Source organism: Vicugna pacos, chromosome 6, assembly GCF_048564905.1.
Source record: "Vicugna pacos chromosome 6, VicPac4, whole genome shotgun sequence".
NCBI lineage: Eukaryota > Metazoa > Chordata > Mammalia > Artiodactyla > Camelidae > Vicugna > Vicugna pacos.
In genome coordinates this window covers 73,186,483-73,214,333 of record NC_132992.1, presented here as the reverse complement: position 1 = coordinate 73,214,333, position 27,851 = coordinate 73,186,483, and the positions used below count along the sequence as shown (strand labels likewise).

Here is a 27,851-nt window from a genome sequence, read left to right as displayed (position 1 = left end):
TGATCTGCCCCTGTGCCTGCTGAGCCTCCCCCATCATGAAGACATAAACCGAGCTTGTGTCAGACAGACGGGTATCTATTCTCTCAGCCCCTTTTCCCTTTTCTTTCCTCTCTCCTTTTCCCTCTTCTCCACTCTGCTTTCTACTTCTTCTTCTTTTCCCTCCCCGTACCCCCTCTTTCTCTTCCCTCTGCCTCCTGCATGCTCTGAGACAAAAGGACCAATTAATCTTGCTGCCACTACCTCTGCTGAGCTATGTTCTGGTCCACAGGCATAGGCATGCCTACCAGGACTGCCCAAGCGGTCCCTGGAAACCATGGCTAATTGGTAAAAGATCGCATTTGTTTTTCCACAGCCTGAACACTTCAAAGGAGCCTCTGCCAAGCCAAGCCAAGGTTTCCACCTTCATGCATCAAAAACCAGGGAGACTGCTGAGCTTACCTGTCACCCAGAGGGTGACATTCAGACCTGCTGTTTCTACCTCGACATGTGGTCTGGGATGATGAGCATCACTGGCTCCAATCACATACAGACTCTCCAGCACCACAAACAGCAGAACACTTGAGAGAATTTGATTAATGTGCTGCAGGCTCACTTTATTTATGTAATTTTACATAAATATCTTATGTAAAGAGAGATTATGCAGGTCTTTTATTCTGAAGGAGTGTGTTATATACCTGCTTCCTTTACTCAAGTGACATGTTTCAGAAAAATTAAGTCAGAAAAATTAAGTGTCAGTGAGATCTTTACATACTAAGTCACATTTTAAATCAAACATAGGCAAGGCTTGCAAATTAACAAACAGCAAATCCCTGAACCTCAGTTTCCGCATAAGAAAAATGGGTTTAATAATTTTTTCCCCAGCTATCTTACAGGGCTGTTGAGAGACTTGTGGAATGAAATTTTAATTCTGTGGATGTGTTTTGTAAACTGCAAAGCACTTTATTACATCAAAGTAATGTTATTGTTAAAATGAAGATGCACTTGGCTGAGTAAATTACCATCTCCAAGTAGAAGTTCTGTGGTAATCCAATTTTCATGTATTCGGTTGGCTAAGACGAAGGTTATACCTATATGTTTTCTGAACCCAGCCAGGCTGGGATGGCGTCTCACTAAACCTTCTGAGACTTGGGGAGCACTTTGTGGTTGCCTCTGGCTATCACTTGCTATCTGCAGTAAGAGCATCCTGTCTGGGGATGTCTATTAAAATCTTAATTTCAGGGCATCAGTTAACCTTGAGACACTAGACTATCTTCATACTGATCAATCTGAAATAAGAGCATGAGAATGAAGGAAAACCCCCCTCCACATCCTCCTTAAGTGTGGCTCTTGCATCTTGGAATGTTCTCCATCCCAAATACTTGGGGAGTGATAGGGCCAGACAGACATGTGTGGAGTTCCCCACCCAAGCTGCTTGCTGCATACAGTTCTTCTCTTGGTTCACAACATTTTGGGGCAAAACAGAATGATTGCCAACAGGGAAGGAATTCATTTTATTCACATAACATCACCAAATAGCAAGATTTGTGGCACATATTTCTGGGAAAGTGCTCAACAGTAATCAGATGCCTGTCTGTGTCCCTGCCCCCTTGGGACTGCCTGCAGGTACAGTCATAGCTCAACTATGAGAATATATGACAAGGGCGATGGAGAGTGTGCTTTCATAAATTATTTCCTGACACTGTTTAGGGAGGATGAGATTGTAGTTGTGGTGGGTGGTGGAAGGATGCAAGATCAATGGGAAATGTGTCCTCACCAGACATTTCAAAGACCTTGGAACATAACTTTTTCTCTCAGACAGAGACCAGTATCAACTCGTCAGTGAGACCCTTTGCTCAGTGTCTCTTCTGGGCAAATCATCATGTTGGGAGATATGGAGGAGACCCCAAAATATTTCCAACATAGGAACTACCAGGAACTCTCATTTTGATTGGAAAGATAAGACATTCTTGTGGATAAAGATAAGGAACCAAAAGAGAGGTAGAAGGAGGAAGAAGCTAACACTGTCCAATCTCCTGCCCGGACTAGGGTACTCAGGTTATCCCATTTGATCATCATCACCACAAGGTAACATCTTCATCCCATTTTATGGATGAGAATACTGAGAGTAGAGAGGTTAAGTGACTTGTTCAAGGTCCTACAGCTGGTAAGTGGCAATAAAGTGTCTGTTTTCAATCCGCTTAATTCTGACAGACCCAGAATTGAAGTTTTCAAATTGACTTCTCTGTTGATTTTGTCAGGTATAGTCACCCATTTTAGAAAAACAAAATAACATTTGGCTGTACTTTCTCTTGCTCAATTCACCTGGGATGGGGATGGGAGGGCACTGGAGAACTATTAGCTCTAGATCTGAAGCTTTAGTGCACTTCTCTGTTAGTAAATTCTATTTCTAAATAAATAATTGTTCCTGTCCATTTGTATTTCCAAGGCCAGATCTCTGTCTCTTTCCTGGTTGAATACTCCCTTCCCCCACCAATATCTTCCCACATTCCTTTAGCTTCTCCTTTCTCTCTCTCTTTCCCTCTCCTCACACACACACAAATTCAGACACACACCTTCCCACCACACACCCATATGCAAAATAAAATTAGAAATACCACCCGACTCTCAAGGTATTTAGGGAATGGAGATCTTCAATCAATACCAAGTGCTCCACTCCCTCCCACCCAAGCCTTTGTGAGAGGCAGGCAGAGCTTGTGAAAAGGGTCCAGACAGCCATGATCTTGACACAAAGAGGCTCTGAAGGGAAAAAGGCAATTTGGGCTTTCCTACGTCTGCCCTGTGGCCACTGGAACTCAGAGGGCTACCAGATTCCTAGAGGCCAACACCTAGCAGACTCTTCCTTTGCTTATATGTAGGCTCCTTTCAGAATATGGAAAGGTTTCCCAGCCCCTTTTTTATTTTGATGTACACTGATAAAATACAGAGAAAACAGTATTTGATAATTCTAAAATATAGGCCGAGCTGATAAGCATATGGTCTTCATTATAAGGGTTTGCTCTTGTCTTACATCAACCAGTTGAGAAAGCAATGAATAATTATTTATTTATGATGTTTGCCTTCACCCAGAGGAGTGGAAAAGGGCAGGTAAGTGAGCTCTGACAGCCAGGAAACTGAGGTAGTGGTGGCACCAATATTCCTACAGTGGTTCTAAAGCTCTCTCTGCTCCCCCCAACCTCCATTTGACATACACTGGACAACTGTTCCCACCCTCTTGGTGACTCTTGGTACCCACCTTATACTAGTGGGGTCAGAGAAAGAAAGGAAATAGGAAAAGGGAAATGGGGGCTGGACTCTAGGCAAAAGCTCCTGGTTCGAGCTGTTCGAGTTCTGTGTCTAGATAAACTGCTATGTTGTCCTCCCAAATCAAAGCTACGCCTGGTTCTCAGGGTGATGCTGGGTTGAGAAGAGGCTGAGAGCTGGTGCATTAGTTCAAATCCAGGCTCTGTCACTTACCCACTGTACGTCCTTGGGCATGTGACTTAGCTTCTCTCTGCTTCAACCTCCTCATCTGTACAATGGGGATCCTTGAGCTTCTGCTGAAAGGATTAAAAACTCTGTCTTATGCTAAAGGCTTAGCACAGTGCCTGGTTTGTAGTAAGAGCCCAATTAATAGAGTCAATAATTATAATCTAATGCTCAAACGGTGCTCACCATGGGCAGGCCCTCTTTAAGGGCTTTACATATATTGTCATAGAATCCTCACAATCTCTTTTACAGATGGGGAAACTAGAATCTGAAGATCACACCGTAGTGAATGATGGATATTCAGACCCAGGCAGACAGGCTCCAGAGTTGAGGCTCTCAACCCCTCTGTGCACAATGACGATGATCTTTATGGGTGTTGCCCCTGGCAAGCTGAGCTCCTAAACCCCCAGGTTTTCCTCAGTTGGAAAGCAGAATGCAGGAAGGGGTGTCAGTCACAATGAGGAGGGAAGGAGTAGATGATGGTTAGAGCATCCACATCATGGTAGAATCCAGAGCCCTCAGCTGGAACCAGTGGCTGAAGTCAGGCAGGGAGCCCCAGCCCGCTTCAAAGGAACGAAGAAGGGGGGGCAAGTCCACGATGTTGAGAGGGGTGGCCAGAGCGCCGCCCCCAGGAGGGGAAGGAGGGGAAGGAGGGGAAGGAGGGTTGACGGGCCTGGGGGGTGCCCAGCTGCCGTCCCCGCCGCCTCCTGGCCCCCACTCGCTGGCGCCCAAGTGGGAGGACGGCAGCTGCCCGCTCCCTCCTCCCCACACTCCCGCTACCTGCCCAGTCCCCGAAGCGAAGCGTGAGGAGACTGCGAGCCAGCAGGGCCGAGCCCACAACTTTGCAGCCTCGAGGAGGGCGAGAGCCGGCGTCCAAGGCTCCTCTTGTCTGCGACCAGAGCTTGGTGAGTTCGTTTCCTCACCCCTCTGTAGCGGTGTGTGTGGCTGTGGCGGCAGCGGCGGCGGCGCGGGGGGCGGCTTCCCGGGCGTCCAGGAGGCGGTGGCCGAGCAGCTCGCCGGCTGCCGGCGCTGCCTGTCTCGCTAGGGTTCCGGCTGTGCCGCCCTCCGCCGTGGGCGAGGCCGGCGCCAGTGCTGAATGGACAGCTCCCCGCACCCCAGGGTCGCCCGGGCGGTATCCGCTGTCGCTTCTCCCGCGCTGGGCCCGGGCTGCGGGCCGCCCGCCGTGCGCCCCTCACTCCTCCAGCCTGTCCTTCGCCTTCTAGGCGCCGCGGCGCATCTGGAGGCTGCTCCCGCGGCCCCCCTGGCGACCGGCGTGGGGAAGACAAGCTTCTCCGGAGCCTGGACTGCCGGCTCTCCGGGGTGGGCAGCGCCGCTGCTGTCCCCAGGAGCGCCTGGCGGGAGGCAGTGCGGAGTCCCCAGCGACCACCCCCGGGCGTGCCCTGCGCTAAACCCCTGCAGCGGAGAGAGGCCCGCATTCCCACTGCGGCCGTGAGTCCCCTGGGGCACTGGCACCTGCAAAGGGGACTCCAAGGTGATCAGTCACCCAATCGGGACGGGACAGCCTGGACGGAGGCCTCGTGGCATTCACCCATCCTGGGTGCAGCAGCCTTCCCAGAACTTTTCTCTCTCTTTGGGATCTCCTACTCCTTAGCCCCCGGAAAAGTTCTCGTGGGCGCCTGGAATCTTATTTCTCGGTGACTTCCGAAGCTGGTCAGGAACCAGAGCTGTGGGGGAGGAGGAGGGCTGAGTGGAATGACTATGTGGTGGGGGCTGTGCTAGGTGGCTAGGGGTCGATCCGCTGGAAGTTTGGCCAAGCATCCACTCCTGCGCCCAGGGCGAGCATATTGGCATCGAAAGGGTTTCAGCGCCATCAGGGTTGTTTGGGTTTCTAGCTCCAGGAGGGCGGGAGGCAGGCGCTAAGAGGGGATTTTAATTTCGTCGCCTCAAATGAAAACGCTTTTTGCAAATAAATAGCCAGGGCAGCCAGAGTCGGCGACATGGGCTAACCAGGACCGGCTGACCCTGGTATTTCGGCTGCGCTCCCCACCATCCCATCCATTGCCTAAGCGCTTGTGTGACTGTATCGATTGTTGTAATTGATTCTTCTAAAAAGCCAGGTGGCAGCGGGTGCGTATGTGTACACACAGATACACACACACACCAACACAGATACCCAGGCGTACACAGATTACACATACAGAATCACACACCAGGAACACCCCCCCACACACACAAGCAAACATCACGCGACCCGTAAGCACACATTCCCCAAAAGCGTTTTGGGTTACCGGTAAGGTCCCTGAGTATTGCCCAAGATTGGGGGTGGGGGGAGGGCGCGGAGAAACGGGAGGTGAAACAGAACTCCCAGTAGGTCATTTCTATCTGTCCTCACTTCACATCTTCCGCTTTCTCCTCCTGGGGGTGGGGGTGGGGGTGGGGTCTGAAGAAGAAATCCCAAACCTGGGCGCGTTTTCGCTGCCATAAAGGAGCAGAGCCCCTAGTCTCCTGCCCTGACCCCTTCAGACTGAGAACAAGTCCGGACCTCGTCCTCCTTGTGCCTGACCCCGGGGCCCCTGCTTGGTCATGGATTAGGGACGAAAGGAGGGGTGATCCGAGGGACATGGATTTGCATGGAGTAGAACGAGCAGACAGCGCCGGCGGAGGGCCCTATGGCGCCCCTGGACAGCTCAGTAAGTCTTTGTCTCACCCTGGGCCCCTTAGGAATGTAATCGAGGATGCTCGCCCTGAGGCTGCTCAACGTGGTGGCCCCCGCCTACTTCCTGTGCATCTCCCTGGTGACCTTCGTGCTGCAGCTCTTCCTCTTCCTGCCCAGCATGCGTGAGGACCCCGCGGCTGCCAGGCTCTTCTCGCCCGCTCTACTCCATGGGGCACTCTTCCTGTTCCTCTCAACCAACGCCCTGGGCAATTACGTCCTGGTCATCCAGAATTCCCCGGACGACCTGGATGCCTGCCAGGGGACTGCAGCCAGGAGAGCCCCGTGCCCCCCGCCCAGCACCCACTTCTGCCGAGTGTGCGCCAGAGTCACCCTGAGGCACGACCATCATTGTTTCTTCACGGGGAATTGCATCGGGAGCAGGAACATGCGCAACTTCGTCTTGTTCTGCCTCTACACCTCCCTGGCTTGCCTCTACTCCATGGTGGCTGGCGTGGCCTACATCTCCGCAGTCCTTTCCATCTCCTTCGCCCATCCCCTGGCCTTCCTCACACTCCTTCCCACCTCCATCAGCCAGTTCTTCTCCGGTGAGTGGGCCTTGGCAGGCAGGTTGGGCCCTACACAAAGACCTCCCACCCAACCCCAAATTTGCCAGATTAAGCCAACAAACAAACAAAAAACAGGATACCCAGTTAAATTGTAATTTCAGATAAACAATGCATAGCTTTTTAGTATAAATATTTCCAAATATTGCAGGAGACATACTTACACTAAATTTTTTTTACTTTATCTGTTTGAAATTCCAAATAACTGGCCATGCTGTTTTTCATATGGCAACCTCCCTCCCGGCCCCCATCCTCACTCATCATCTCCTCCTTGCTTGCCCCTGTCCATTTGCTCATAGAATCATGGCAATCTAGGCAATACACCTGTTCTGTGCCAGGCGGGACTGAGTGCTGGCCATCCCTCCATGCAGCCTATGAGGTACACCCATGCTATGACCTTCCTCTGACTGAACCCCAATCCTGCTCACACATTCCTCCATGGACTTTGCCCTCCAAATATCTTGCCAACCAATCATAATACGATTGACCAGAGTGCCAGGCCAGCCCCAGCCGAAGGCTGACCCTGCCCTCCTACCCACCAGGCTGTTCTCTAGGTTGCAGATGGCTCATGGCAAGGAGCATCCTGGTTGGAGGTGCAGCCATATTTAATGACACCATTTTCACACCACAGAGCCAGGGGACTGTTGTGGGATCTGACCCTCCAGGAGGCTCTTACTTCTGAAGGAGCCAGGCATGTGGGCCTTCACTCTGGGGCTCATTTGGGTACCCTGGTGAGGACTGTACTTTATAGTGTACCCCAAGGAGAACTCCCTAATACTAGGCCCAGAAGGACGCTGTTTCTAGTGGCAATTCTTACCACTCTACCTAGCCTTGAAATTTATCCCTTTCTCATTTGCTTCACTCCACCTACCTTGGCCTTTGATTCCTAACTTGGTTCTTACAGTTGTTAGGGTGGATGCCTGTGTTATCTCGATTTTCATGAAGAAACTAAGGCTCAGATGGGATTAAATGGCTACTTAGGATCTTACTATTTCTGAGTAGCAGCCTCTGGCCTGCCTCCCTGGTCTTTAGACAACCTAGACAGAATACAGCATGTTTTTTCCTCCATTGACCTTTTAGGGACAAAAAAAAAAAAAAAAAAAAAAAAAAAAAAAAAAAAAAGACAGCATGCAGCTACTTCCTGAGAACCTCAAAGCATCTTGACATGCCTGGGCTGAACATTCATAAAATCCTGCCCTCCTCTGGGGGAAGTCATCATTTCGGTCTTTGTTGAGGCTGCAGCCCATTCCTTCACAAGCGTAGAACTTTGTGCCATTTGGCAGTGGGAACACATAGGCCCAGGAAGAACCCAGCTGTGAGGGTTGCCTTGAGGGCTGGTGGTTGTGCTGGGCCCAGAACGCAGAGCTCTCAGGCCTTCTGGATCCTGGCGCTAGCATCGAAGGCTGCTGGGACTGAAATAACCAGGACGGGGGAGGGTAGGTGGGCGGGCTAGTGGGTGGAGTGTGAGCATAGGCAGGTGGAGGAAGGAGGAGAGCCAGAGAGCCTGATTACACTTTCTTTTCCAAGTAGTTTCATCACATAAAAGTGGAGGCTTCCAAAGGGAGGATCTTGAAATGGTTTGACTTGAGATAAGCCTGGGCTTGAGGTCTTGTCCATATGTGCTAGGTGTGGGAGACAGGAAAGTAAGGAAGAGGGACCTCTTTGCTTTGCTCTGATAGGGGGACAGAGCTAGTAGGTGCCTATCTTGGGGCCCAGATCCCTGTTCCTCCAGAAAAAATGAGTCCCACTGTCTTTAACCTTCTTACCATACCCACTAGGGAAAGGAGACCAAGATTTCTAGTCTCCAGCACTCCCATCTCATCTTCCTCCTCTGCCAACCTTTCTCTCCTCCCCAGTACACACCTTACCTGTTCAGCTTCTCCCTTCCTTTCCCTTCTCCCCCTGTTTTCACCCCAAATGGTTGAGGGCACCCTCTCTCTCATCTGCTCAGGAAGCCGGGTGGACAGGAGGGTGTAAAAAGGGCCAAATCATTTAATAGATTGAGCTGTCCCCAGCTGTGATGCTGCCCCTGAGTCATGGCTGTGAGTGTGGGCCCTGGGAGCTAGAAGTGGAAGGGGTCTTCTAGTGGCTGCTGGCTCAGTAGATTTTAGGTGTTGTCCTTTCTTTTGGCTTTGTAGGGTCAGTACAGGTTGCATCACCACTCTGAGCCTCATTCTTCCTATCTGAGGAATGGAGATGACATTATCTAGCCTGTGTCATGGCACTTGGATAGTACACCAGTGTGGTGGGTGCCAGAAATCCAGCAGAAGGGAAATTGGGCTAATATTTGTTGAGCAACTATTATGTGCTACCCACTGTGCAGGTCTCATTTCAACCAATCCTCAGGACAAGTTTATGAGGTAGGTATTACTATATCCATTTTAGAGGCTCAGGAACCAAAGGCTTAACAAGGTCAGGTTGCTTTGATACCACACAGCTGGTATGATTCCAACCCCAAGATTTGGACTCAGGGCTGCTCACCTCCAGAGCCCATATGCTTCCCACCACACCACACTGCCTCTCTGGGGCTGCCTCTCTGAAGTTGCTTCTCGATGAATGAGCCACTTTGGGAGGGAGGGAGTGAGCTTTCAGTCCCTGGAGGTATATCATTGATGCTGGGTGATGGTCTGTCAAAGGTGCTATAGGTCCTATTTTGTGGGAAGCAGGGGTGGAGAGATTGGGTGGATGGTGTGACTGTTCAGGCCTGTTAGAAAACTTCTGTGATTTTCTAAAAGAAGCAGAACTATTATTAAATAGTTCAGAGGAGCTGAGGCATCCAGACTAAGCAGCTTCAAACACTTTGAGAGAAAGCAGGTCCCCAGAATAGCCTTTTGTATCTGCTGCAACAGGCCAGGGAAAGGCCACAAGGTCTTTTCTGCCTGCCTTGATTTAGTGCCAGAAAAAAAAAAAGTCTGTGGAAAACAGCTTCCATCAGCCCAGGCTGGTCCCTGAGGCTGAGTTGCAAGGCAGGCTTGAGCTTGACAGCTCTGATGTTCTCACATCTCAGCTTGAGGGCCATCTTTGCCTGTCAGCATTCCTGCACCCCAGAGGGCACCATGGTCTCAGGATCCTGCATCCTGCTTGTGGTTGCCTGAGCTAACCTATGCTGACAAGGAAGAAGTGGGTCAGAGACATAGCACAGCCCAATTGAGTCTGTGCAAGTGGAGGGGCTTCTCAAAATGCCAACTGGACTGAGATTCCCATTCCCTGGGCAGCAGGACTTAATTGTCCCCGAGTTTGCAAAGAGAAACCTGCTATCAAAGCTTCTAGGCTGAGGGCATGAGGGGGCTGCTAATGAGCTAACCTGAGTCACGTTCATATCCTCCTGGCTACTGAGTCTACCACTGCTCAGACTGGAAAAGTTTTAAAAGCCCAACCCCCAGAGGTCTGGAAATTGAAGCCTGGGGAGACGAGAAGAGGTGTGCAGGGCCAGGGAAAGCTGGAGAAGGGAGGGATGTGGCTGAGATTTGCAGAGGCTGAACAGGTTGTATGGTGGGCTATCTGGCAAGTACCCTTATCTCACTGGAGGAGGTGGTGGTGTGCAGGAGAGAAGAACTGAGGAGGGCTTTTTAATTCTCCCCTGGCCCCACCACCCTGGTTGCTGGGCAGGTCAAGGCTGCTGGAGTTGCAGTCCAGCCAGGACTCTAAGCTCTGGAAAGGAGATGGAGAAAGCTTGATGGTCTTAGGAGTTAAACTTGAGCCCCTTTTGGATGTACTCTCCTTATTTGTGAATGATGCTCAGCAGGGAGGTCTGTGCTGAGTGTGAATCTGAACACTGGCCACTGCACACACAATCTCCCTGAATCATGCAACCCTATGGAATAATTATTATTATACTCATTTTACATATGAGCAAACAGCAACTTGGAGAAGTTAAGAAACTTGTGCAAGACCACAGAGCTGGGAGATTCAAACTTAACATGGACTGACCACCCCACCTCTGAAGCATCTCTTACTCAGTGGATATTTAAACTAATCACGGAGAGAGCTGGTTTAGAGGGGTTTAGGGGAAGTCTGGCTCAAGGCAGGGAGTAGACTGATGACTTTGGGAGCTTCTTCCAGCTTCAGTAAGCTCTGACAGGACAGCTCCGGCTGAAAGTTCTGGTGGCCATACTGTCCTCTTTTTAACACTGACGACTGAATTATCCTCTAAGTGCTCTGCGCTGCCTTGAAGCTTGTGACTTATTCTTCTTGATGACTAGGCCCTGTTCTCCATCATGCTGTCAGTTTCCTGAATCTTCCAGCCAGTGCTCACAGCTCCAAAGAGAGAAGGCACTGCAGTCTAGACAGCTGCCCAGGCAGCGGCTCCCTCTCCAAGGTCATCAGCTCACCGCTCTCTCCTCCTGAGAAAAACCCCTCTCTGTGTCTAGCCCCAAAAGAGAAGGCAGAGAGAGATGGGTATCACTTACCCTAAGGAGATGTTAGCCCCTAGGCACTGCCCATAGAAGTTTCCTTCCTATCTTCCGCATGCCCCCAGTTCTCCTCTCTCGCCTCAGGAGCCATCAGTACTAAGAAAAAGTTAGGACAATGAGTTCCTCTCCCTCGCTTCAGCTCTGAGATAACTACAAAATGTAGCTTCAATCTCATTAATCTCCTTCCCCGAGCGGAAAGCGCCTGCCTGGATCGCAGTTCTGTACGTGGCCTGGGTGTAAAGCGATTCTGGTGTTTCCCCGCCCCCTGCAGGAGCTGTCCTCGGTTCTGAAATGTTCGTCATCCTCATGCTCTACCTCTGGTTTGCCATTGGCCTGGCCTGCGCTGGCTTCTGCTGCCATCAGCTGCTGTTGATCCTCCGGGGGCAGACACGCCACCAGGTGCGGAAGGGGGTGGCGGTGAGGGCCCGGCCCTGGCGCAAGAACTTACAGGAGGTCTTCGGGAAGAGATGGCTGTTGGGCCTGCTGGTCCCCATGTTCAATGTCGGAAGTGAGAGCTCCAAGCAGCGGGACAAGTAGCAGGCACTCTCATCATTTCTCTCTGTGTGTATCTTGACTCCTTGTGAACATAAGACCACGGCACCTTTGTCTCCACCCATGACCCACTACAACTTTAGACTGGTAAGACCCTAGCAACCATCCCTGGTCTGTAACATATAGAGAACAGTGTTGGCTGATGGATCATGACAAGGAGGAAAAATGGCCACCCAGGCATTGCTAGGCTCCCCGTGAGCCAGCCAGGTGGCTCCTGACTGTTCAGAGGCCTCTGCTCTTGTCTCTTTCCCTGGGGGTGTGTGCCTGGTTAGTCCATTCTCTACTGAGTTTTATGTCATCACTGCTATCTGCTAGAACTTTTCCTTGCAGCCCCATGCTAGGAGTGGGGAGTGGATTCTTACTGCCAATATGATGCTCCCCAGAACCTGGAGGTTGGCAAAAATGTTTAAAATTACCATGTGTGAGAGGCAGCCAACTCAGCTCTGCCAACTGCTAGCAAGGTTGGAAAAGGAGGGGTGTGTGTCCTCATCCCCTCTGTGGAATTGTGGACAGCGGAAGGAAAAAAGAACTCAGTAGCTTGCTGCCCATCCCCCAGATTGCAAGGCACTTCTCTGGGAGACAGGAGCCAATGGCCTGGGATTTCCAGCTGCTGTCCCCTCTCTATCCCAGGGCCTGGGTGGATGCTTCCTTTCCCTGGGACTCTTTCAGCCTTTCCCATTGGGCTCCAGCCTCTGGGCCTTTGCTAGATGCTGGGAAGGCAAGGAAGAAGGGAGAAGTAAAGGGAATACTGATAAATCAGAGAAGTATGTGACTACATAACCATATAGAAGGGTCCACACCACACACTTGTGTGTGTGTGTGTGAGAGAGGGGGAGAGAGAGAGAGGGAGAGGTGGTTAGGAGTGTTGTTATGAAAATCGAGAAAGAATGGGAGGAGAGAGAGTCAGACAGGGGTTGGGCACTTGGATATTTGGGGGATGAGAATGAGAGGGGCAAATGAGTTCATTTCTGAAGGACAGTCTAGCAGCTAAAGCTGTTTGTTGTTTGAATGATTGCCTGGGGAGGTAGTGAGTACCTCACAACTGGAGGTATTCCAGAAAAGAATAGTCAGTCATCTGGCAGGCATGTTGTGGAAAAAATTCTGCACAGGGCCAGAGAAAGGAAGATCCTTTCCCACCCCAAGATTCCAGTGTCCTCTTCATGACTGCCAGATCCAGAGGCAAGATCTGTGGAGATGCCTGTGAGCTACTTGCTTTCATGGAGGAGGGGGTGGACATGGAGGGTTCTGAAAATCATGATACAAATTTTAGGGCCCCACCCAACCACCAGGGAGACAGTCTCTTGAGAGATAGGACTCCTAGGTATTAGTGCTAGTTGAGGGGGTTGGCATTTGAAGACAGGAAGGTGGAGTGTTGTCAGGGGCAGCTGGATCAGTGGTGGGGAGAGCAAAGCTGGAGGGTCATGCTCAACTCTGAGGAGTGAGATTGGGAGAACTGAGGCTCAAGAATGGGGATATCAGAATATAGGGATGCAACTGAGAGACCAGACCTGACTGTCTCTGGATGAGGGCACTGCTGTGTGTTCTGGGACCGAGAAGACCAGCCTCCTGGGCCATATGAGGGAGTGGGGACAACACAAGTGCCCCCTCCTGACTGAGCCTCAAGGCCAGTTTGCCATCCAGGCAGGTGGGGAGCTGAAGCCCACACTCTACAGTGTTCCGCTGGTGGCCACAGTGACCCAGCCATTGCCGCATAACACCTTGAGTTCTTGAGCGGAGCTTGGGAGGACTTTATCTTGGTTCTGCCTTCATGCCCCCTGGAGAACTAATGTAGTAATGGTACCACCTGCTCATACTTCTATCTCTTATATTAATTCATTCATGCAGCCTACATGTATTCACTGAACACCAACTATCTGCCAAGTCTCTGCCAGGAACTGGTATACAGTGGTGCACAGTTGATGAGATCTCTGCTATCAGTAGCAACTTGTCCCTGTCCCCATGCACTGACTCCCACCTCCTGAAAAGTGGTTACTCTGCCAACTTGTTGGTTAGCAGGGCAGGACACTTGGAGGAGAAGGATGTGGCAGAGAGGATTGAAGGGGGCCCAGTCTTCCTGGATGGATGGGTCATTGGGGGACATCCTCACCCTCAGTTCTGGCCACGCTTAAACAGTGGGAGTGGAAGAAATGAAACGAGAGGCCCTGAGCAATCCAGGCCTTGGGTCTCTCCCGACCCCAAAGCTCAAGCATGGAAGCCAGCTCTGCCATTCTTGGCCTCCTGGAGGCTCAGCACTGTGAAGGAATAAAGGGAGATGTGTAGGGGGTCATCTTCTGGCTGATTGGTCAGTAGGGGGTGATGGTGGGGAGGTTGCCAGGTGTGGGACTTGAGTAACATTTGTATACATGGCCCTGTATTGTCAATGAAAAACATCAATAAAATATGTGGTTTTAAACTGGATTTGATGTGACTGTTTTGGCACTGTGGTTGGTAGCAGGGCTGGCAAGGCTGGAATGCACTGACACAGTCACACTAGCTGTTAAATTATTTAAGGTATTAAAAACACTTCTGCTCCAGTGGGTAAACACCCATTGTCCAGACTCCCTGAGTAATCCACCCCTGCTGTCCCAGCTGCTCCTGCTCCTCCTCTGGGATCCCTGGCTCACCTCACAAACCAGCAATGAAAAGGGAAATGCCTGGCACCTGCGTGGGACCCACAGGACCCTGCTCCAGCCCTTCAGCCAGTTTCCACTGTGAGTGGTCAGAGTTGTGTTGTGTGGTTGGTAAAAGTGTGAATATCACCGCTGGTTGGTAGCAGGTCTACACGATGGAGCCTTGGAGTGATCATGGAATGGTAAGCATAGGGGAAATCACAGAGAAGCAGAGGGAGTTAAGGCTAAGAGATGAGACCTGAGCAGAGGGGGCCTTAAATGCCAAAGTAAGAGATCTGGAATAAATTTGACAGGTAATAGGGAACCACTGAAGGTTTTGAGCAAGGGAATTACATGATTAGAGCTAGAGTTAAGAAAATGGAGCCTTTTCAGGTAGACTGGAAGTGGGACGGACCCGATAAGAGATGTTTGCTGTGATCTGAATTATGTAACTAGGGTCTGAGTGGAAATAGTGGCTATGTGCTGGTAAGGAGGGGAAGGTATCAGAGCCACTTCACAGACATGGAGCATGACTGGAAGGCTGCTGGGGAAAGGGCACAAGGTGATCCTGAAGGTTAAGACAGGGTGATGAAGGTGACCACAAAAGGCAGACCATCGGGAGTATTGGAATTGGAACGAGAACATAAACCTGGGTTGGGTTCATCCCCTGAAGAATTCACTGGTGTCATTGGCCCATCGGCTGGCAGCTGATGGTGTCATTCCTAACTAACCACTCTGCAACCCTGTGTAGAGGAAGGGGTTCAGAGCATCTGCAGGTAGTACTTTATGCACAACTCTCTGACCCCCAAAGCCAGGGGGAACCATCTCCCTGTGCCAGCAGAGATCATAGATCCTCTGGCCTCTATATCCAGTGTCAGACAGAGTGAGACAGTGCCTCAATATTCCCGTCCAACAAGTGGGTGCTCTGGCCCAGGTCCTAGTGTCAGATTACCACACTCTAGGGTTTGGGAACCAAAGGAGCTTTGGGAAGAGGACATACTTGAGGAGACCTAAACCACACCCCCCAACTATAATATCAGGTCCTGGCAGCCACCTTTTAGCAATCTCCCTCCCTAAGAATATGGTTGTTCCTATCACTCCATGCATTTGGTCCCCCAAATGTCCTGGCTCCTCTCTGTAACCTGTGTTCTCCAACTGGCCTCATTTCTCCCCTTCATGTCTTGCTTATGGGCATGCTCTCATGGATGCTTGGGAGGCAACCCCTCCTGCTGGGAGGAAGCAGGTGATGGGCAGGGAGAAGGATGCTGTGGTCCTGCCTTATCTGAGATGCTTTAGAGATGAGACAAAACCTTGGACCTGTACAGTCAGGTGATCCTGCTGGTCGGGCAGGGGTGTCTGGGTGAGCTCAGCTGCTCCTGATGTTGGCCTCTGTGTCTGCCCTATTCCCTTATTCCCCTCTCTCTGGGTAATGCTGGCCCAGGTCCTCCAATCATTCCCCAAACGTTCATTGAGGCTGACTCAATGCCAGGCATAATGCCAAGAACCAAGATGCAAAGATGAATAAGACCCTATTACCTGTCCTGAGGGAGCTCACAGGGAAGAGGACCAATCACAGATAGTTGTGATTCTGTGGCAAGAGAGCACTGATGTAAGGGAGAACAGGGTGCTACAGAACCTGGGAGGAGAGCAGTCATTCATCTGTGTGTAGGCTGGAAGACTACCCAGAGGAGGTGACATCTGGGTTACACAGGATGACTAGGAGTTGGTGAGGCAGAAAATCAAGGCTGTGGGTGGAAGTGGAGATAGGAAGGACTGTGCAGAACCCAAGGATGCCAGGTGATTTCTGGGAATTGCGAGTCTCCATTTAGGAGTGATGGGAATATGAGTATGCAACTTGCAGAAGATTTAAATCCTGAGGGCATGATCCCATGGACCCTTCCTCCTCCCTCTAATTATTTCTTACAAAACCCTGGCTCATCCTAAGTCAAGGGTGTTTGGCCTGGGTGCATCAGGCATAAACTGATGTCTAGTTTTTCTAAATGAACAGGGTCTGCCAGGTTGGAGATGAAAAGCAGAGAGTCATGCTTATTGCCCAAGATTTCAGCCCAAAGCTGCTGGGGAACTCAACTGGGAACATCAGAGATCTCTGAACCTCTCTCTGGGCCCAAAGGGGGGCCTCTGGGAGCTCCCATCACTCTTCCTTCCCACCCTCAGCAAATGGGGTTTCTGCCAAAATGGCTTCCAGGAGTGAGAGTAGAATTGAAAACTGAAAACCCTGAAATGCAGGGATGACCTGCATGATGTACAATCTCCTGACCTGACTGGCAAGGCCCACATCCCCTTTGTGGCCCTCTGCATCTGGATGGGCAACCCCACGCCCCACAATCACATGTCTCTTCCATTAGCCTAGGCCTCTCCCAGCCCCACTAATCCCACAGGGTCTTTCCTCAGCTAGTTCAGCCCCAGGGGAATCTTCCCCTACACCTGGCAGCTCTAACTTACTCCTTCCTGTGTGGGTTTCATCTCCCAACTCCACTGTCTACTTAGAGGGCAGGACTGGAGATGGTGGAATCCTCTGCTTTCCTTCACACCTGGTGTAGTGTACGGCACTGACACTCATCACAGTCATTCTACTGTGAGTGATAATGACCAGCCCTTACTGAGCATTCTCTGCATGTCAGGCCCTTGTCATATCCCCACTTTATCCACACTATTTATTCCTCACAGCAACCCCTTGACGTATGCCTTATTATTACCCTTATTTTTCAGGTAAAGAAACTGAGGCACAGAGAGCTTATATAAATTGTGCAAAGCCTTGTGGCTAGTAAGTGGCAGAGCTGGGATTCAAACCCAGGCTGTCTGCTCTTAAGTTTATCCTTTTAACTCAGACACTGGATTGTTTTTCTACTGTGGACTATTGCGTATAGATATCCAATAAATTCCCTCCTGAAAAGTAACAAGGAGTTGGGTTTTTATTCATCCATTCATTGATTGATTGATTCATTCAACACATATATTGAGCACCTACTACATGATAGGCAGTGGCGGGGACAGAGAAAGGAACTGGGCTTAGCTTCTGTCTTCACAGAGCAGTCAGCTGCTTAAGGTGACTGTGCAGTGAAAACAGGTTGATTTTAGGGCCTACGAGGTATATCTGGTCCCTCCAAGCCTGATGATTATGGCCAGTTGCCCTGGTGAAGCAGCTTCTTCCAGAGACTGATTGTGGAAGTCTGAGGACAGTTCAGCCTGGGGACCCTCCCCAGGGCTCAGGGATGGTGCTCAGCCAGGGGAAAAGACCTGAGCTATTTCTGGGCTTCTACCCTCCCAGGCAGTGTCAGGGGGACCCTCCCCTGCAGGAGGGGACCAGACCCTGCCAGAAGGCTGAGCACAGCTGGACACATCTCACACTCACGCCTAGAGACCAGGGCAGGGGAGGTACCAAAGACCCTGAAATGGAATGGGCTCCGAGGACAAAGAAAGACATCTGCCAAAGCTCATACACAACATTTGGGAAAAGAGAAGCCTCTGAAGGGGCCAAAGGGATGGCTGGTGAAGTGAGATCACATGTTAATGTCCTCCCCACTGAAAGCAGTGTCAGCCCAATGCTCAGCAGGCAGGGAGCAGAGCACTGACCTGGAACCCGGCGCCAAGAGCAGCTGAGAGTCAGCACTGGGAGGCTTCCAGACGGGATGCAGTCCCGTGTGGGGGCTCCTTCCCAGGGTCCCTGTCTCCAAATGCCCCTTTCTGGCCTGCTCGTGAGGCCTGAAATCCCCACCATCAATATCTCCTTAAAAATAGCATCGCCCCCCTCTTTCAAATTCTGGGATTTGCTTGAGCTGCCTTCTTTTTCTGCCTGATAGCCAGCTGAGGGCCAGAAGCAGACTGAATGGGGGATTTCAGATAAAGAGGAGGCGAGAGTGGATTCCAAGGCATGAAGTGGTCTGAAGGGAAGGAGACCCTGCATGAGCAGTGGGAGGGGAGCCAGCCTGGGAAATTTCTCCGCCATATGGGGCAGAACTAGGTCTTGAATGGGCAGAAGTGGGGCTGGGGGAGGCTCACGTATCCCCTATCCAGTAAGTGGCATCTTGGAAAGATCATTGCTCTGTGAGTCCAGAGTGCCCAGGGGTTCTGCTGCTGAGTCCCCATGTGACCCTGGGCAAATCACTGCCATCCTTGGATATTGGACTCACTCAGACTTATCAAAAATTGGACATTCTTGGCCCTCAATGGTCATTGTAAGAATGACCCTCCTCTAAAGAAGCAAGCACAGTTCTTTTTTGCCACAGACTCCACCCCTCCCCCCTGTCCAATACAGAGCTGCCCACACTTTTTGCGATGCCTGTTTGGCCCCTGGAGGCTTCTGAGTTTGGGACTCCTGGGAGGCTATGCTTCAGGAGAGCTGAGTTCTGGTCCCAACTATGCCCTAGATATGCTGTGTGACTTTCCACAAGCCCCTGGGCCCAGCCTGGGAAACCTCAGCCTAGTGTGCTGTGCTGTGGGCAGCTGGGGAGAAGGCAGGAAGAGTGCTTTGTAGAAAAAGCAGTGAATGGTATGACTTCAGAGCTGGAAAGACAGGGAAGGCAAAACGACATGAATTTGATTTTGATGGATTCCAAGCCAGCAGAGGTCACCACCAGCAGGAAAAGGGCTGTTTCTGCTTTTAATCAGACTTGCAAGGATTGCTCATATGGTCCAGGTGAAAAGAGCCTGAGAGACTCGAGGAGGGAGCCAAGGAGGTGGCCAGCGGAGCGAGCAGCCGGGCCCATGCACCTGAGCACGCCTGGAGCAGCCGGGCCCATGCACCTGAGCACGCCTGGCAGCTGAGGCTGAGAACTCCCTCGCACGTGCTGGGTAATTAATAAACAGAGGAGCAGGGGAGGGGGGACGACGGCTCGCCAAAGAAAGGATTTAATTAGCAATGCTTTCAGGAGAGAAAATTAAATCACAGGAAACAATGGTGCACTCCGAGGAACAGGAAACCCCTAAACCGATCCCTCAGACTCCCGCGTAGGCCAGGACAGCAGTTCCACACAGGCCCTGGAATTGGGACCATGGCCACGCAGCGCTGGGTCTCAGCCTCAGGTGGGGCTGCGCTTCCCCGTCGCGCTTGGCATCCAGGAGACCTGCCAGGGCCCGCTGCCGTGGCTCGGCTCCGCCAGAAGGGGGCGCCCACGCTCCGCAGGCCAAGGTGGGGCGCAGGAGGGCGAACCAAGACCCGTCTGTAAAGGCTGCTGGGTTTCTTGCCTAGCCGAGCCACAAAGGGCTTCAAGGGGCAGAGGGCGAGATCTGGGCCCAGACTGGTGCTGCTAATAGTGGTCTGACTCGTCAGAAAAGTGAGAAGAACCAGCCTGATCCAGAGAAATGGGGCCCGGAGTGGGGAGGGTATAGCTCAAGTGGTAAAATACATGCCTAGCATGCGTGAGGTCTTGGGTTCAATCCCCAGTATCTCCAAACCCCTATCAAAAAAAACCAAACAAACAAACAAACAAAAAAACCCCAACCCCCCCCCCCCCCAAAACAGTTTATTACGATTTCATAGAGAAATGGAGCCGGGGAGTGCGAGGGCAGGGCAACCTGTCCACACCCTGGCCCCACCCCAGGGCATCACCTCCTGGGAGGTTCTTAGCACTCATGACCTCGCTCTCATCCCTGCTTCCTCTCTGCCAGCACCACCTTCCCCATCCCATTCCACCTCCTCCCCACAATCCCGACGACCTGGTAGTGTTTTTACTTGTAACTTGTAACAGCCATTCTTGACCTCATGCTAGATGGGGCCTTCTGGTGAGTACCTGGCTTAGGGAAAATCACTGAATATGACCACAGCCCAGATCTGCCCAAGAGGAAAGGAGTTCAGAGAGACGGAGGAAGTCACCCAGGAACGCACAGCTTTTAAGTGATGATGCTGACATCATACCCTATTGGCCCCTGAGTGCTTGTCCAGCAGGGGAGCTTCTGTTTTTTTTATCCCTAGCCCCTAGCACAGAGCTTCTCTCATATTATACACTCAGTAAGGATTTATTGAACGAATGGCAGGTGTTTCCTTGTTTGTCAGAGGGTTACTAAAAGCTGATAGGCTGTGAGGATGAAATGAGGTGGTGTGTGTAAATACCTGGCACTGCACTTGGACCACAGTGAGCTAGTAAAAGCTGGTGCCAATGTTTCTCAAACTTGACAGTGTGCAGGAATCACCTGGGGACCTGGTGAAAATGCAGATTCCCAATCAGCTGGGCCTATGATCCTGCATTTCTAAGAAGCTCCGGGGATGGTGGTGCTACAAATCATGCTTCCTGCCCCGTGTGGGGCTGGGCCCTTCTCCCCCTAGCCCCAGGCCCAATCCCACAACAGGGAGCCTTTGCAATAGCTCCCAGTTTTGTCCCCACATTTGCGGTCCTCTGAGGAGCTATAAAAATGACTTATGGGGGTTGAGTAGGGGAGGTCTTAGCTCCTAGAGAATCTGACAGAATTGGTCTGGGATGTGGCCTGGGCATCAGGATTTTAAGAGCTTCCCAGCGGCCTCCACTCTGCACCCAAGCCTAGAACCACTGCACTGGAGGTGCCTGAGGAGAGCAGTAACGTGAGCAAGGCGATTTGAAGACATTCACCTGATACAGGTGTGGAGGACAGACTGTGTGGAGACTGGAGGCTGAGTCACCAGCTAGGAGGTTGGGCCAGGTGTGAGATTAAGGATTCTGGCTAGGGTGAGGCCTGCAATCAATCCTGACTCCTCAATAGCTCCCCATCCCCTGGCTACATAGCCCAAAAGAGGGGTGAGGACTAGGATGGGCTGGGAGAGCATGCTTGCCAAGTACTCTGCAGGGTGTGTAATAAGGAGGGGCTATATTTTTGGTGCAGCAGGGTGTGGGAGGCCGGCTAGGATTGATTTGATGCTCACTGCCTGGTAAGTTCCACGTGAAAGGCTGACCCTGGACTGAGGCCAGCTCAGCTGGCCCCACCCTCCCTCCTCAAACTGCATGTCTCACCTGCAGTAAGTCTTTGATTATTGTTTCTTGAACACCTCCCCCGCCCCATGTGGGGCCAGTGTACTAGACACTTTGTACCTTATTGCACAATAACCTTTAGAGTAGAGAGTAATCTAACAAATGAGGAAACAAGGACCAGAGAGGTTATGTAACTTGCCAGGATCACACAGGCACCAGATCCCAATCCAAAGTCCTATTTCCATCTCATCATGATGCCTCTACCTATGCTTTTTCCTATGGTTCAAATGCTGTTTCCCTTCCTCTTAGTTTATCTAACCTCCACCCTACACCAAGGCTGAGCTCAAATCTCAGCTCGCCTTGCATTCCTTCCCAGGCCTTGGAAGGCTCCTGCCACTCTGGTCTGTAATTGGCCTGGGGCACCAGCCAGGCTACCTTGCATTGTTCCTCTTCCCATGAGTCACATCTCCTGGCTCAGCTGTGAGGGCTCCAAGGCTGAGGACCACATGTGTCTTTCTGTAGGCCCCGGGCCTCAGGAAGTGTTTGGTGCTGCCAGGGCTGGGCCCACAGTGCAAAACTTAAGGAGGTGCTCAGGCTTGGGGTGGTGTGAATGCTTCTGCTGGCAGCAGCTGGGGGAAGGCTGAGGAAAGCAAATACAGGTACTGTTGTGGGTGAGCCCAGAAGTCTGAAGGTGTCACCAAACAGGATAATCCACTTCCTAGTGTGCTTGGTGTGGGAGTGAAACTTATCAACTAATTAACATATTGTGCCTCTATCAACACTTCTGTTCTCAACTAGGAGTTTAACATGAAGGACTCTTGCCCTAATCAAAAGATGCTAAAACCAAAGGTTAACTTTTGACATAAAAGTATAAGTGAGTAGGCCTTATCACCTTGCCCAGGCTAACACACTCAGCTCTGGATGTATAAGACCTGGTGAGACCCAAACCATCAAAGGGGCGATTGACTAATTGATGGTCATTGCTACCCTTCCATCAGAACAGAATCAGGGAATGTCTATTTCATTTACCATTTTATACCCTACATCCAGGTCAGCATCTGGGACATAAATGTATTGACAATTTGATGTTATTTGTTACTCTGAAATAACAATGACAATGTCTTGGTCGGGTAAGCTTCAGGAAACATTAAAACTTTCAGAAGTGGAAATGATCAGGGTTGGAGAATACTAATTTGGGTGTGAGATGGGGGTGGGGGGTGAAAATCTGAGTAGTGAGGACTACATCTGTGGATCTTTAAAGGCCCCCAAAGTGGGACCTATCGTGGGACTGACCTGTGCTGTCAGGTGCCGGCTCACCTCTGAACCTGTGGGTCCCAGAGCACTTTTTCCCGTTGATTAAAAAAAAAAATCAGTGTGGCAGAGACATGTACCACCGAGTACACGCTCTCCCACATTTCCAAACTCCCTGCAGTTGGCAGGACCAGGAGGCTCGTCCTGTCACCGCCACCTGACCCGACTAGTACAATCGGCAACATTAATAACTTATCAGCTAGGGTCTTTGTAGCGCAGGCTTTCTGAGCCTCGGGAAGTACTTCAAGAATGCAAGCAGCACAAGCTTCCAGATACATCTTGACCAGACAAGTATCGGCTTGAGGCTTAAAAAAAAAAAGCTTTCACTTTAAAGTTACCCTGGCCCTTCTTGGTCCGCCAGAGTACCAGGACCTCCAGTGAAAGCATGCTGTCTAAACCAGGCTGTGACTGCCTTGTCAGCTGGAGGTATCCTGGACTGTTTGTTTTGGTGATTCACTGCCCTTCCTCTGTGTGTTTTGCTTAAGTGAACACTCATTTGCATTTCCCCAGCAGCCCAGTGACAGGCGAGGAGAAGCCCAGAAGCCTTGCTGCAGAACAGATGGGAGTCAGAATTAATCATTCTCTAGGGAGACCACTGGACCTCCAGAACCAGGCTTTCCTGCATTGGTTAAACAGGATGCAGTGCCTACTGAAGGTGCATTTTTTTTTTTATTTATGGGTATCTTTAAGCTTCTTCTCTTCCCCTGACTCTGGGGAAGCAGGAATTTGTATCAGGGGCGAACAGAGATGGTGATTTCCGCCCAGCTCTCCGGTGGGGTATTAGTATGGTTTTACTGTCTGTAAGTACTCGCAGATCTGGGTTTCTCAGCCGGGACCCAGGAGCTGCTGTGCCCTCAGCCCCAGACTGAGGATGGGCTCCAGGCTAAGCACTCCCATCTGCCCGGCCAGTGGCCAAAGGCTTGTGGGTGCCCCCGGAGAACAGAGACAGAGGCCCTAGCCTGCTTCCATGATAGAGACATTTACCAGAATTAGCGAGCAGTCCTGCAAGGCCACTGAAATTCCTGAGATAAAGTGAGGCTTTAGGAAAATTAAAGGCACCTATTTTTACTTTCATGCTCTAGAACCACTCTGAAGGCCTCGCTGCAAACGCTCATCATTCAGCCTGGCTGGGGCCCTCACGTGGGCTGGCCTCAGATCTGACTTTCAGTTTTTATTCCCTTTCATTTCCTAACAGCTTCCACCCACTCGCTGTGTTAACGTTGTACTCCACAGGCTTTTCTCTCTTTCTTTCTCATCTCCTCCAGATGCTGTAATTTGAGGCAGGAACCACACAGATTGTTCTTTCAAGCAATTCTCTAATGTCTTGCATAACCATCTTTCAGAAAGAGATAGGAAAGCCACGTGTTATATATATGAAAGGAGGAGAAATTCTGAGAGAAAAGTCAAAGTGGTCACAGGAGTCTGTGGACCCACAGAATATCTCCTTCCAGGAAACGAGTCAAAGCCTGGGTTGAGATTTGGCCGTCTTCCCGTTAGTTGTCAATGAAATTCTGGTAGAAGATATTGTTAACGATTCCAAGCAAATGACAACCCTTAAAGGGTATCATGCCACCACCTGATCTCCCTCGCTGGGTTTGTGTGCAAGGAGGCTGCCTTGCACTGTGGAGCAATTTAAAAACACTATGGAGATACCACTTTTTTGTACTTCACCAGAGTCTCAGGATGTCAAGTAGACAGCAAGGATTGCTCCCTTTCTCTTATGATAAAGGAGACTGAGGTAGCAGAGATAAAGCTGCTTCCTGCTACCTCTTTCTCTCCAGCCGCTGATTGTGCTGTCCCCTAGGCAGACCTTTTCCTATCTCTGATCTTTCTCCCGATGGGGATTGAAGGGTGATACCCAGAGGCTGGTGCCAGAATAAAGTCCTCCCAAAGTACCACGACATCTGCGTGTCTGTGACTATTTACCAGTAAAGTACCATTAAACCAACCTAAGAGGCTCCTCATAACACACACAGAAACAAAGGAAGCTTCCTAGCACGGCGCACAGAGCAGGGCTGCTGCAGCACCACACAGACCCACAGGAGGCAAAGGGACTGGGCCAAAAGAAAGGATTTTAAAGGTTGAGGGAGAGAGATCGGGGACAAAATAAAATCGACATACTCTCCAAAATATAAAACCTGTTATGCCCTTTGTCAGACAAAAGAGCTATTTGCAGATGATTGACTAGGAAAGGACATAATTATTCTCTGTTGAGGCTAATAATTCTTTGTTCCAGAGCAGTGTTTTATATGGGAGTTAGTGAGTCCATGAGCTGCAACCAGGTAATCATAAGAAAGGCAAAACCAATGCAGGCTGGCAAAATGCTTCTCCCAGAGTCACAGATAATAAGTTTAAAATCTGACAGAATACTTTAAAATCAACTCACCAGAGCACTAGGAACCTATGTTGCAGGCATCCCAGGGTTTTCTTTAAAATTTAATCTATTACATAGTCCCCTACTCATAATGGTTCAATTTAAGGTTTTTTGACTTTACGCTGGAGTGAAAGAGACGGGCATCCTGTAAAAGCCATGCTTTTTGAATTCTGACCTTTTCCCGAGTAGTGATGTGTGGTACATCCTCTCGTGATGCTGGGCAGTGATCGCAGCTCCCAGTCAGCCACACAATCACGAGGGTCAACAACTGATACACTGACCGCCATCCCGGACCCAGACGACTGTTCTGTCTTCACTTTCAGTACAGCAGTCAACAAAGTATGTGAGATACCCAACACTTTATTATAAAACAGGCTTTCTGTCAGATGATTTGCCCAGTTGAAGGCTAATGTAAGTGTTCCAAGCACAATTAAAGCAGGCTGGGCTAAGCAAGCTATGATGTTTGGTGGGTTAGACGTATTAAATGCATTTTCGACCTAGGATATTTTCAACTCATGACAGGTTTAGTTTATCAGGATATAACCCCACTGTAAACTGAGGAAGATTTGTAATTTTATGGCTCGCGTGTAAAACAGCTAGAGGTCTTACAAATGGTTAGAGTTGGGAAGAACCGTGGAGAGAACCAATTCCAATTCTTCATTATTCAACTGAGACGAGTGATACTAGAGGTTAAGTGACTTATCCAAAGTCACCCAGTTAATGAGTAACAGATGTGACAGGTGCAGGCAGGTCTTTAGACCCCACTGCACCAGGCTACAATCGACAATGATGCCATGAAAGGGTACTAAACAGACAAGTTTGCAAACAGGCATGCATCCGAGCTGGACAAGCATTTCCACATACAGGAATCATGCTGAAGGGCCAGGGACTACAACGTGAACAACAGGGTTCTCCCAGCCTCTCAGGATCCACATTGTGGGCTCTCATGTCTGGATTCCATCGCTTATGGGAGGATGAGCCTCTATTTCAGGAGGGGCCTCCTCTAGCCATCAGTACTCATTTTTCATTTTGGTGATCCTACAGTCATATTTTTAAAAGTTACTTAGAAAATTGTGTAGGACAGAAATAATGCTATTAAGAATTAGACTATGGCAACCCTCCAGGCCCATAAATGAGGATAAGCTTTTTGTTTTCCCAGTGACTTAAAAATCCCAGGAAGGGTATCCTGACTGGCCTCGGAGAGCAGGGAAGACTCTGCACATCTTCCTCTTGAGATTCTCCAGGTGAACCCTGACAAGGAGGAGCAGAGCCTTAGGAATTAACTTAGAGAAACATGAAGGAAAAGGCTTGGAGATGTACTTGCTAAGGACCTCTCTGTTGTAAGAAAGAGCTTCACCTAATGTGGATTTAGTTTATCCCAGCAGACAGATGTAGTTTTGTCACTTAAAAATTCTGTTTGTCTAAGTGTCATATCAGATAGAAGAAATCATTGGATTGTATCCCCTCTCCTCCCAACCCACCCAGTATAAACCTCCAAGGCTCCAGGGAATGTTGGACTATCCATTTGCCTTAACAGTGGCTGCAGTTCCTTTAAGTTCACACTGGTGAAAATCTGAACAATGAATTTCCGCAAGTTCAGTATCTAATCCCCAAATTCCCAAATGACACAAGTGTGTGTGTGAAAGCTAAATCAATCAAACATCTACTCTTGATTTCACTTAGTATTTTAAGCAGTTATAAAGCCAAAAGGCCAAATAGTTTTCAAGTAAGTGACTTTTATTTTTCTCTGACATTTCACAGTCAATTTCTACAAAACTTCAAACTTACTCAAAAGTATTCACATTTGGTAAATAAGTCTCTACCCTAAAGAATTCACTGGAAAAACACTTCAATATATGCACAAGTTACTTCTCTGCCGAAGGAATCATAGTAAAGTCCGACAATGCCGTAATCAATAAAAAGCAACAGGAGCATAATAAATTACAAATGTCACTGAACCCATTCTCATAACCACTTCAATCAGCGGTTTTTCCTGGGTGTGTTTCAATACTGCCCACACCATCTGCCAAAACTTCTCTTAAGGGTTGGTTTGAGCTAAGAATGGCCTCTCACTTTCAGAAAACAGTAGCTTTTCCACAGTATTTCATACCAGATCAAGCCACACATCACTGAGACCATCACTACTTACAGCCTTGTGCTACCAACGGTGATCTTTCTGGTCAACTCCGAGGTTCCTCCATTTGCCGATGTGGCTTCTGGCCCCAAATGTCTGCTAGCCTCAATGATCTCCCCTTCCACTATCTAGCTTCTCTGCTTGGCTTCATCTGCATACTGCTCCACTAGGGCAAGAACACCCATGCTAACAGCCTAGAGAGACTTTCAGCACTAAGTTGCAAGATCAGAGAAGAGCTGGGGCTGGTGCTGCTTCTCCTGCCACTCAGCAGTGAGGATCAATGACGGCTTTCATCATCTTTTACTGTGATGGGGGGAAATGCAAAACTTAATCTAGGAAGACAAGTCCAAGAGACGTACAGCTCCACAGAGGGTTTTTCCGATGGAATAAATTTGGTTCTCAGCAAGTGTGTTCAGATTTTTGACTCAGTAAGACCCATGACTGGTGCCCAGGCTGTTCTGAACGCACCTGTCTCTATGGCTTTCCTGCCAAACATTTTCTGCCAAAAAGGAAGCTTCCTAGCATGGTGTGCAGAGCAGAGCTGCCGTAGCACCACACAGATTCAGGGGAGGAAAAGGGAGTGGGCCAAGGGAAAAATACTAAAAGGAGCTGAGTCTGCTTAAAAATACATTTGCTCGATTTTTGAAATTCTTTCAGGAAGCAAATGGCAGGTAGTAATTCTGCATTAATCAGGAGAGTCTAGAGATTTTACTGAGTTGTTTATTTCTAAATTGGTCATGTCTAAATCATGTGTTAGAGAACAAAATGCAGGCAATTTGAAGCCTTGTAATTTTAAAACTATGTTAGAGTTACAACTACCTAGGAAATATGAGCATTAGCTTCTGGCCTTCAGAG

General features: G+C 49.8%; 1 protein-coding gene across 1 annotated transcript; it reads left to right on the top strand.

Annotated features, from left to right (window-relative positions):
• Positions 1-4,142: 4,142 nt before the first annotated feature.
• On the top strand, positions 4,143-14,054 carry ZDHHC22 (zDHHC palmitoyltransferase 22). The gene is made up of 3 exons (XM_072963977.1): positions 4,143-4,370; positions 6,148-6,687; positions 11,389-14,054. Exons 2-3 carry the CDS (start codon positions 6,162-6,164, stop codon positions 11,652-11,654), a joined length of 792 nt encoding a protein of 263 aa, XP_072820078.1. The 5' UTR covers positions 4,143-4,370; positions 6,148-6,161; the 3' UTR covers positions 11,655-14,054.
• Positions 14,055-27,851: the final 13,797 nt, after the last annotated feature.